Source organism: Chroicocephalus ridibundus, chromosome 4, assembly GCF_963924245.1.
Source record: "Chroicocephalus ridibundus chromosome 4, bChrRid1.1, whole genome shotgun sequence".
Lineage (NCBI taxonomy): Eukaryota > Metazoa > Chordata > Aves > Charadriiformes > Laridae > Chroicocephalus > Chroicocephalus ridibundus.
The window spans coordinates 638,629-650,094 of record NC_086287.1 but is presented as its reverse complement, the minus strand read 5'-3'; the positions used below and the strand labels follow the sequence as shown (position 1 = coordinate 650,094).

Here is an 11,466-nt window from a genome sequence, read left to right as displayed (position 1 = left end):
GGGGCGCGGGGGCGGGTGGATGGCGGCGGAGGCGGCGGAGCGGCAGCTGGAGCTGCTGCGGGAGGAGCGGGAGGCCGAGCTCGCCCAGAGCAGGTACCGCCGGGGGTGGGCACTCCCTGCTGGCTTGCCCCTGTAGAGCCTGCTGTCGCCTGTAGCGGCCCTGGCGCGCCCGTCCTGGCGGGGCCTGGGGTCACCGGTGGGAAACGCTGCCGGACTCACCCCTGTAGGGCCTGCTGTCACCTATAGGAAACCCTGATGGGCCCTCCCCTGGGACCTGCTGTCACCTGTGGGAAACCCTGATGGGCCCTCCCCTGGGACCTGCTGTCACCTGTGGGAAACCCTGATGGACCCTCCCCTGGGACCTGCTGTCACCTGTGGGAAACCCTGATGGGCCCTCCCCTGGGACCTGCTGTCACCTGTGGGAAACCCTGATGGGCCCTCCCCGTGGAATCTACTGTCACCTCCTGTAGGAAACTCTCCATCACCTATAGGAAACCCTGATAGACCCTCCCCCCCGGGACCTACTGTCACTTATGGGAAACCCTGCTGTCATCTATAGGAAACCGTGACAGGCCCTCCCCCAGGACGTACTGTCACCTATGGGGAAACCCCAACAGGCCATCCCCCTGGGACCTACTGTCACCTATAGGAAATCCTCTGTCACCTATAGGAAACCCTGATAGGCCCTCCCTTGGGACCTACTGTCACCTATGGGAAACCCTGCTGTCACCCATATAGGAACTTGCTGTCACCTATAGGAAACACTGCTGACTCACTCCTATAGGACCTCCTGTCACCTGTAGGAAATATCGCGATACTCACTGCTATATAACCTGCACCTCCCAATAGAAACCCCACGCTATAGGGCCTGCTCCAATCCATGGCAATCCCTACTGGACTCACCCCTATAGGCCCAGCACACCCTGGAGGGATCCCTCTTGGACGCACCCTTTAGGGCGTGCTGTCACCTGTAGGATCCAAGCTAAGGTCAGCAACACCTTGGGGCTCCCCTTCTCCTCTCATACTAAACCCAAAACACAGCAGCCACTAGGAGGAAAATTAACTCTGTCCCAGCTGAAACCAGGAGAGTGGGTAACTGGGCAGGTCCTTTCTTTTCACATCCAGACAGGAGAGAGGAAAATACACATAACCAGATGTTACCTTTTCTCCAGGCTCTGCAAGCATCACCCTGTTTCCCAAAATGAGTCTGTGGAAGCCAATCTAGTTACATCACTACAAAGTGATCACATAAACTAACGCTTCAACCATCTGATGTCCCTTTTGCCATTATCCTCTGCCCATCTCCTCCCTCTTTTTCATCTTCTGAAGCTTTAAATCTCAGCTTCAGTCCAGCAAGTGGTTTTCACGCCTGTGTGTGATTTCCAGGGCATGGCAGGAAAGCGTCTCCCTGAAGGAACTGCAGCGCAGAGGCGTCTGCTTGCTGAAACTCCAGGCTGCCAACCAGAGAACCGGCCTCTACGGACGGCTGCTCGTCACCTTTCAGCCTAGAAAATACGATTCAGACGCCGAGCTGCCCTGTAACAGTTTTGGGCCTGGTAAGTGATATTCCTGTCGGTGTAAAGTAGGTAAAGTAAGAGATGACCAATGTCTTCTTCCTAACATCTTTCTAATGTGATATTTATAAAGACTGAGCATTTGATATAAAAAAGAAAGGGGGAAAATGTTATGGCTACAGGATGAATCTAGAGAAAACCAGCCTCTTTTTCCCTTGGCTTGTTACAGACATGTATGTTGCAGCAGGTCATACTGCCAGTGATTAAAGTGCTGGTTTTCCTCCTGAATCAAAAACAAAGCCCTGGTCCCTTGTCATTAAAGATTTCACGACATTCTTTGTACAAGCCAAAGTGTTCACGCTTATGTCTTGCAGTAGGTAAGGAGCTTTTGTTACTTAGGCTTTAATTGCAAAATGGAAAGTGGATTTTCCTTTTCCTTCCTGAGTTGCCATATTTCCACCCTTCCCTGTGCTGTTATTTTTGGCAAGGAAGAGGAAGAAGTGAATTAGGTACCATTACTAGTTGACACACATGGATTTCTGTTGGAAATAAAGACTCACCAGCACATCAGCCAGTGCCCTTTTTATCTCATCCTCTGCCATCACTTCCATGAAAACCTGACCAGGAGTATAAGAGCTGGGCTGTTGCCTCTGGTGCAGGTGTCTGAGCAAGGTGAGGACGCTGTCTGCCATGCCGTAAGCAGCTGCGCGGGCTTGCCCCTCGGAAGGGCTTGGGTTTGACTGTGAAGTAGTTCCAAGGGAGTCTGCAGTATGCTCTCTGTTTTTTCCCTGCCGAGACCCTTCTCTTTTCCTTAGGCAGTGAGGGTATTGCCTTGTACTCTCCAACACTGGTCCACGAGAGAGAAGCTGGCCGCACCAGATGATTTTCTGGTTTAGTTTGCTAGGTCCTTTGCTAAGCAGATGCATTACGGGGAACCAGACTGTTTCTGACCCTGGTCACACCATGGCACTGTTTCATAGTGTGTTGAAGTTCAGTTCGTTGATGCGTTTTGTCCCTCAGGCCTCCAAGCTGCTGACCTTTGAAATAAATGACTCAATGCAGATTGGGGGCCCGCCTTGACCGCATCTGCCAGGGCTCTTCAAAGAGAAATAACATTGCTGTAGCTGTAAATTATTCCTGGGATGTAAGCAGTTTAATGTAAGAGCTGGTGGACCTTACAGAGGAAAGCTTCCCATAATTCGTAAATCTCAAATTTAATCCTCAATGAACGTGAGCCCCAGCTAAGTTACAAATTTAGTCAGACATCCTACTCAGAATCTCTATTTCACCACGACACTGTGTAATTCCAGTCTCATCATCTCACAGTGACTGAAAAGCTGTAGCAAGTCCTTAAAAACCCGTGGTCTTTCTTAGTTCTGCTGACTGGCACATAGCAGTCACCTGGGAGGCACGTATTGTCGTGCAGACTCCTTGGCTACTATGAAAAAATAAAATGGATATAAAATGGTTTGTCTGAGAGTTCGGAGAAGTCAGGTTCTCCCAAGGTCTGTGTGGAAGCACGCTGGCTGTAGGGAGCACTGCTGATCTCCACCCCAAGTCCTGCGGTGTGTGGAGGTCTGAAGGTGGCTGGTTAGTTGCTGTCTGGTGTCTTCTCACTGCGAATTGTCCTCTTGCTCCGTGCTGTCAGCTGAGGGAAGGATATTCTCCTTCGTTGTGGGCTGGACACAAATTCTGCCTTGGCAGGAAACAAGCTGTGGTTGGGGATGGTGGTCCTGCTGTCTGCACTGAACCACGCTTGGTTGCTGGTCTCCCCAAAAGAGCTTCTTTTCAAAATGTTTGCCCTGCTTCATGCTCTCTCTTCAAACTTGTTTTTGCAGGGGACATTGTGGGCCTCTATGAGTCAGCTGGCCAGGGTGACCCGCTCTCCACCAGCATTGTAACACGGGTCACCTCCAAAGCCGTGACTGTAGCCTTTGAGGAATCTCGAGATGGCATGCTGAGCTTGGACCGAGAGAGCTCTTACCGCCTGCTGAAATTAGCCAACGATGTCACCTACAACAGGCTGAAAAAGTAAGGGCCACGGGGCTGCAGTTCACCTCCAGTCACTCTGCTCAGGAGTGCAAAAGGCAATTGAAAATTGTCCAGTTTGTTCTGGAAAAGCTCTTCTGAGACAGATCCCGGTTTACTTCACTTGGTTTGGTTTCTCTCCTTTCCTGTCCCATTCCTCTTACTCCTAGAGCAGCTCCACCTAGGGCAGGTGGACGTGCCTTTCTTTTTCTGCTCACCACTGAGGGAACCCACACCGCAATAACTCAATGGGACACGTTATCCTACAGCGTCACAACAGCCTAAATGTATCTGCCTGCTGGCTGGTCCTGCTCTTCCCTCTTCCTCTCCCACCCCTCATCCCACACTCAGTGATGTATTTTGGTCCTGTGTTGTATCACCTCTGGTACTCACAGGATTCTGTGCAGAGCCTTTTCCATCCTGGCAGGAGAAGCGAATAGCTCTTTGCTGAATTAGTGTGCCGACAAGGCTCAGCACAGGGTCTGACTGTATCAAACTGGAGCGAGGGTAGAGAGTGGAAGTCTGGCCAGCATAAGGGACGTGCGTGTGAGGGTTGGGGGCTGCAGCAGTTAGATAGGATTAGTCTGTTGTGGAGTTACGTTTTTCAGCTTTGGAAGAGTTGCATCTGTGCCCAAAGTCTTCTGTCACTGGGCTCTAAGGTGCGCAGGGATCTCTGAAGGAATTCATGCTGTGCGTGTAACCTGGCTGTTTTTTTCTTTGACAGAGCTTTAAATGCACTAAAGCAGTATCACAGCGGTCCAGCCTCTGCTCTGATCGACGTCCTCTTCTTTTCTTCTGAGCCGAGCGCATTCAGTGAAACAAGTAAGGATGCTGCTTTGTCAGATTGTATGCCAGACTGATGGCAGGTGCTGAATTGATCTTTCTAGAGAAATTATCTGCACGCTTAGCGTCAGAGCCCCTGGAGCTTCACAGCCAAGCACCTGCACTGAGACCGCTACTGGTTTTAGTCTGCCTCGGTGCGTGAAGCGGAGAGTTAGGCAGTGGAGAGCTCTTTCAGATGGACTGGCAAGAGCAGCGATGTCGCTGTTATCGTGCTGGTTTTAAGCAAAGATATAGGAAGTTATTGTAGGGAAAGTGGGGGGAAATATTCCCTCTCCAGAGCAATCAGTGAAGCCTGAAGTTCCCAACCTACAGGATAAGGGCTCTGCACTCTGTCCCTGCCCAGTTAGGAGGACGCTTCCCTCTTCAGATGTCACATCTGACAGAGGCAAAGAGCCAGAGCCCTGAGTGATGGCTGCGCAGGCACTTCCCACACTGTGCTGCCATTACTCCTCTTCCAGTCCTCCCAGCCCTGTCTCTGGGGCTGGCCAGCTGAGAAGGGTGCTTGTGGTCTCTCACTTCAGGACCAGTTCTTTGATATTGCCCATGGGAACACAAATACCTTGGATCTTTGTGAAGATTTATCCACACCAAACACGCAGCTTACTTAGCTCCAGGAAAGACCCGAGCATTGAACGTGAGCAATAAGTGGGGTTGCAACTGGCAGCATTGAACGCCTTCCGTACTGGTTTATGGGTCACTGGACACACTTTGCTCATGGAGAGACACTTGTCATTGCTGGCGGAGAGACTATTCAGCTAGCTAGTGCTCACCTCTCAGAGTGTACCAAGTAAAGCTGAACTCCGGCATAAAACAGGCAAGATTTGCGATGAGGGAATTTGTTTGCACACATCCATGAATCTGAAATTCAGTTTAGTTTATGATGCATTTCTTATTTGCTTCCTGCCCCAATCCCATCCATAAACTTCAAAGATCAGAAACTGCCAGTGCTACTTCTATATTGAAAATCCAATAACTCTGCCTCCATGGGAATTAAGTGACTGCGGAACTACTGCGGTTTGAAACAGCATGAGAACACTTGTATTTTTATTTTTACAGCCTTCTGATTGTGTTCAGTCAAGTTGGAGATGCGCAGGCTGCTTTGGTTTTATCAAATACTTAAAACCTCGCAACTTGGTTTTACGAACAGCTGTCAAAAAATTGCGTATAAGTAGAATCCCCTTTTACTCACATCTTTTTTGATGTGAGTCTTTGGAAAAGTGAAAGACAAAGTTACACAGCTTACCCTTTGAGAGAAACCACGGGGAAACCAAAGCCTCTGATCAGCAGGATATCTGAGTGCTCGGCAGCTACTAATGAGTATTGTCCCTTGGCAGAAAGGAAATATCATCTGGGCCGCAGAAATCGGGGAGCGAAGGCGGAGGGTGGATGGAGCTGGCAGTCTGTCTCTAAGCCATGCAGAGAGCTCAGCTCTCGCCACTCAGCAGCGTGACATGGGTGACACCATGCGTCCCTGCCTGGCGCCGTGCTGGCCGGGGCTCTGCTCCGTTCCCTCCCCACCACAGCTCCGCGTGCTCTGTGCTTGCTGTCGTGGCTTGTCGCTGCCTTTGCTTTGGTTGCCCACAGCGGTTTGCCTCTTTCACACACCCACTCCCACTCCCGCGGTGTACCTTCAGGCTGGGTCCTGAGACTGCGTACCCAGGGTCGAGAATTCATGTTAGTGCCAGTCAGTGCTTAGTCTGAGTCAAACCTCTTAGCCTTTTGGCTACCTAGGGACCTTCTGTACTCAGGTTTTTAATATTGGATAAAATAATTAAATTTTAATGAACTAACTTTCTTAGCAGCTTCAACTCTGCTTTTTCCCTTATGGTAGCAGAAGTGCCTTTCTAATGAAGAAAAATTCCATTTCACCAAATTGCTCAGATGTGCCAAACTAAGCAGAGAGATGAATTTTACATCTCCCCAGCACTGGGAATATTGATAGATAGAAACATTCAGCCACATTAGCCAGAGAGAGGAGATGCAATATGAGAAGGCAGCATATAACCTGAGAACAGCAAAACGCTCTGGCAGGGCGGAAGGGCCGTCCATTTACCTTCTCAATTTATAGCTCCTTTCTCCCGAACTAGAAAGATGTTATACTAGCCAGGAATTAAATAATAATGACTTTAACTTTAAATAGGTCCTGCAAGGTGCCTTGAACGGCCAGCCTCCACTGGGTTGACGGGGAGGGCACTCAGCAGCTGGCTGGATAAGTCTTGTCTCTTACACTTACACGGTGGCACGTGCAGTTCCCCAGATACCCCATGTCTTAGGACACAGGAACGTGTCTCTGCAAATAGTACAGAAACTCACAGATGTGTGGACTGTCTGCAAAAGGCAGCAAGTGTTTCCCAGGAGCGTGCTCTGAGATGGAAGGACAGAAAAACCCCACAGCATTTCAGGCTGCCTCTCCGCCATGGCGCAGCATCTCCTGTCGTGACCAAGCATCTTTTAGCCGGGTTTCTTAGGGAGATGCTTTCCTGTATCTATCTCATCCCATCCATTATCTGATCTCAGACAAACCCGTCAGGACTCTGAGTTAATAAGTTCTGTATATCTCATAAAACTGGCTGTCTAGACACACATCTATATTAACACCATTCCAGGATGTAATATAAGCTCCACTCCAGTCAGAAGCCCAGAAAGCCAGGGGTAGGAGTGAGACCACGTGAACACCCACCGGAGAAAAAGCTAGCCCTGACACGTCTGCAGAAGAGGAAGGCCCAGAGCAGATCGGATCCGTACCTGGAGGGGGAGCATTTGTCACTGTCTGCTGTACAAAAGGTGGGGAAGAACCAAACTGCAAGGAGATTGAGAAGTAGAGGGTCAGTGGAAATCATAAGCACCCAGCTCTGTGCCTGGATGTTCAAGGGTGTTCTCACAAGAGCAAAATAGGCTCCAGCAAGTGATATGTGCAGCAGCAGAATGCTAAATCTGATTTTTTTAAGTGTGAGGAAAAAATTAGAAGCCTAATTTTTCAACTGTGGGAGTCTTTAGGTGGGTTCTGATACCGCTGTGCATTTTCATAAAGCGTGTAGGGACTTGATATCAAACTGCTTAGAAACTGGTCAGCAAGTTCAAGCTTTACGGGGGTGTGAACGGAAAGGGCAGCAGACAGCCAGCAGGCTGTGTGAGCTTCGCGTCCCCAAAAAGGCGGGCTGTAGTACCCGGGCTGCAGCACACCCTGCAGAGTTCAAACGCAGCACTCACCAGTACCGATGAAAGATGCGGGACGCGGTGGTTCTTTCCAGCAGCAAAGCTAGTGGAGTCTCAGCGCCACACTCTGCTCCCTCCGTGCTTTCTGCTGGTGGCTTTTTCCCAACATGGAGCCTCGGAACCTGGAGGGAAAAGGGAAAAGCATCTGTTTGCTGGGTTTTTTTGTTGTTTTTTTTTTTTTTTAATTTTCCAAAAGGTTGGTTATACAGGGCCTCTTTAGGGCATACCCAAAAAGACTTACCTTAGCCTTCTGGCCTATCTAGCAAATAGCTTTTAGTTCCTTATTTTTTGCTGTGCTGCGTTGTGATCTTCTCCTGACCGGATCGCAGCTGCTGGGGTTATCTTGGGAGAGCAGGCTGCCAAATGCTGTGCCTGGAGCATCTATATTAAAGTCTGTGTCATCCCAGGAGGGTGCCTGAATCCAGTTGCCAACCGATTAGGTTGAGAAGGAGTCTGATAAAGCCAATGGAAACATGGTTTTGAAGTAGTTAGTGGCTGCTGGCGTCTGACCAGTGCATGATACTGGCTTAGTTAAAAACACAACACCAGTATGCACAGAAGGGTAATAATGACAAAAACAATGTAGTGCCCTTTTACCCAGCTCCCGACGACTGGCAGAGTGGCTGCTCCTACGCTAATTTGCACACAGCTATTTCCCAGGCTGTGAGGAAAATCCTGCTCAGTAGTGGGGGATGAATCCCTCCCAGTAGCAATGGGTACAGGCTCAGCTCCCACTGCAGCAATGTCCTGCAGCACGGATTTTGGGGGTGGGCTTGTATAAGATGTTTGTCAGTAATTGGGGAAAAAAACCGCCAGACTTTCGACCCTAAGAAGCCTGAAGTTAATTTGTACCAGCCTTCTCATCCCATGGCCTCTACAGGGAAGAGGAAATGTCGCACCATTGCTACTGCAGGATGCTTGGGTTGTCCCTCTGGGTGTAGCCAGGAGCATGTTTGGCCTCAGGGTTGAGCAGGTCCAGGGCTGATTGATAGACGTTTTGGGATCTGAACCGTGAGGGACAGCCGGGGGCTGTCTGTGGTTCAGAAAGCGGCTCCCCCGTGGCTGGTGCGTGGCAGGGTGTGTTGGAGGCTGTCTCTCCTACGCAAAGGGCACAGCTGAAATGCTAGTGGAGGTCACGAAAAACCTCAGAGCACTCTCACAAGCCTCCTCCCCTTGCATGGCCAGAAGAATTGTATTTGCTGAAGTTGCGCGCTGAATCTGTGCTTTTCATCTCTCCTCCTGAGCTGCTGGGGTTGTGTATAGGTTGAGGCGTTACCTATAGCACTGCACACCAAAGCCTAAGTCCTTTCAATACACTTAAAAATGCAACTCAGAATAAATATCCTTGGCATAACACAAAAACACTAGACAGGCTCTGGGAGGAATAACCCATGGAGTAGTGGAAAGGAGCATGTGAAGGCATCACCAGCGGGTAGATGGGATCTGCAGCTAAGAATGGGACTGGTTCCCACCACAAAGTGTTTCCAGCCCTAACCTTCTGCCTCCAGCAAGGAAACCAAGTGGGAGAATGAGTTCTCTAAAAGGCAGACTCTGAACTGAACAGGATTTCTGCTCTTCTCAGGCTCTCCAGGAAGCAAAATCCAGAAGCCCATCCATAAGAAATGCTCTGCTTGGCTCTCTTCCACTTTAACCTCCGCTCACGGCCCAGAAGCATTTGGAGCTTTCACACCAGAGGTCTCCTACAAGAACCCCTTCCGTGCTGACAGCACGTCCGCAGGGCCCCCTGCCCATCCTGGTGGATGTAGAGAGAGGCTTTGCTTGCCAGCAGAGGCCAGCATTGCTCTGCTTGCCGGCTGGGCCGTTCCCTTTGCTTTCAGAAAGAAGGTTATGCTTTATTGTAGGCATAATCCTGTGCAGATGGCCAATAGCCACCCTCTCTCTCCTGTAGTCCTGGTCTAGAAAAAGCAAGGGAGTGCTCGTTTCTGCGCCCACACGTTAGCTGGCTCACGTGGAGCTCAAAAGGCATGGCTTATATCTACTTATGCCTATGGCTGTAAAAAGACATTGGAAAAGAAAAAGAAGGGAGAAAAAAAAGCCTAGTTAAAAGGCAGGGTTGTCCCCAGTAAAAGCTGAGCCAGTAGGCAGAGCACGGGGGAAGGACCCGTGCAAAACTTCCTCGACTTCTTGGCATGAGTCGAGTGCATGTGACAAGTCACTTGCAAAAATCTTAAATGCTCCTTCTCCCTCTGCTGCGTGATACCTCTTGTCATCACAGGGGCCACGAAGAGGCCCTTGGGATCCATGGGGAAAACTAAGCAGTCCAGACAACTCGGCTGCCACATCCTTCACAGGGAGAGCAGGGAAAGTTCCTTGCTTCAGGCTTAATTACCCACCTAGATTTTGTCCATCCGTGTTTGGCTGCAGTTAGGTAGTACAGTGGAGGAGCTGGTCATGGGGTCCGCTTTGCTCTTGGTGCCCATACACGCTGACGGTGAGGAATAGGCTTTGGAAGGTACATGGAGAAGTGAGAGGCCTCCAGCTCTGGAGAACGTGAGCTCTTCCTCCCAGGAGCTGTGTTTGGTTCCTTTCCTGGACTTGAATATCACCCTCCAGCCCACCTCTTCACCTGGACCGCCGGTACCACGCAGAAGAGTGTCTCGATTCCTGGAACTGTTGCCGGAGGGACAATCTTGATGGACAGGGTGATTGGTTTTTATTTTTTCAACGCTGCGCTCCTCAATCAAGTTGCACATCAGAGGCTGAATTACCTGACCAGCAACGAGACCCAAGGATGCAGATTGACATTCATCCCCTCCGCGCTCTCTGCTGGGGGCTGAGATGGGGACCCTTGCGCAGAGCAGGAGGCAGCGATGCAGAGCTGACCCACAGGGCTAGAGCGGGGTTAACGGGTGTCTTCTGGGAGCGTGTGTGCAAACCCGAACTGATGCTTACAAAGAGCTCTCGGGCCAGCCCTGCTGGAGTGGGTAAACCGCATTTCTTCAGGTGAGCCGACGTAGAGCCCAGCTAGTGGATGGAGAAGAGTTGAGAGGAGCCACAGCATCCCCCCAGAGGCTCTGCCCCCTCCTCCCCGCTGCGGTGCCCAGCCCAGAAGAGCCCATCTCCCACCTGCCCACACAGCGACGCTCGGCAGCCTGTGATTAAAAGGGAAGAGGGCGTGCGTGTGGAGAAGCCTGTTTCTGATCTCATTCCTTGGGCAAGGAAATATCAATGACTCCTACGTCCCAGCTGTTCCTCATTGTGGGAAATGCCTTGCAGTTTTTAAGCTATTCTTTCTTTTTTCCCCAGGCCCACGGGATGCTTCCTAGTCTTCTCTTAGTCATTAGCACGCTAACTCAAAAGCTACGTATAAAGCGAGAGGCAGGTTAACAGGAAAAAGTGCCCGTAGTGGTGTTTCTCTCCTCCTCGCCAAGCATCTTTTTAACAAGTGTTATTTGTTTAACTCTGACCCCTCATTTAGTTGCGCTGCTTCAAAAGTCAGAGCCAGAGGCTGCACGGGAGTTGCACACAAGTTAACCTGCCATAGACCAGGGGAAACTTGCGTGCTTGTAATCCAGCTCTTAACGCAAAGATAGTGATAAAGCACATGATGCCCAGCAGGGAACGATGCCCAGAGATTGGTCTTACATAAGCTTTCGTGGGAACATTATTTTCAGTAAACCTCAGTGTAATAATGAATCATCATCCCTGCTGTAATTAACTTCCATAATGAACAAGGAGATTAGCAGCAGGATTATGGGGGATGAGAATAAATATGGGTTTAAATTAGATAAGTCTGGGAGGTAAAAAGCAGCTTTTGAGAATTCATTCTTCTGCAGTGAAACCAATTCTCTTGTAATGCAATTTGCATATCTTTTCTCTTTTTTCCTTTCTGATCATTAAAGCC

At 50.0% G+C, this 11,466-nt stretch overlaps 1 protein-coding gene and 1 long non-coding RNA gene across 3 annotated transcripts in view; one reads left to right on the top strand and one right to left on the bottom strand.

Moving 5' to 3' along the window:
• The first annotated feature begins 11 nt into the window (after positions 1-11).
• IGHMBP2 (immunoglobulin mu DNA binding protein 2) overlaps positions 12-11,466 on the top strand; it is a 46,668-nt gene continuing 35,213 nt past the window's right edge. Inside the window, exons 1-4 of the mRNA XM_063331459.1 lie at positions 12-93; positions 1,387-1,556; positions 3,353-3,545; positions 4,267-4,364. Of these exons, the coding sequence (XP_063187529.1) occupies positions 20-93; positions 1,387-1,556; positions 3,353-3,545; positions 4,267-4,364 (535 nt within the window). The 5' untranslated portion in view covers positions 12-19. The remainder of the gene's footprint in view (positions 94-1,386; positions 1,557-3,352; positions 3,546-4,266; positions 4,365-11,466) is intronic.
• On the bottom strand, positions 4,642-10,509 carry LOC134514129 (uncharacterized). Of its 2 annotated transcripts, none has more exons than XR_010070655.1 (5): positions 9,956-10,509; positions 7,843-8,054; positions 7,596-7,723; positions 7,066-7,185; positions 4,642-6,033 (listed from the first exon to the last, which is right to left on the bottom strand). It is a non-coding gene; the product is annotated as an uncharacterized LOC134514129 (long non-coding RNA). The 2 variants fall into 2 exon arrangements; XR_010070654.1 differs by having other exon boundaries at positions 7,131-7,185.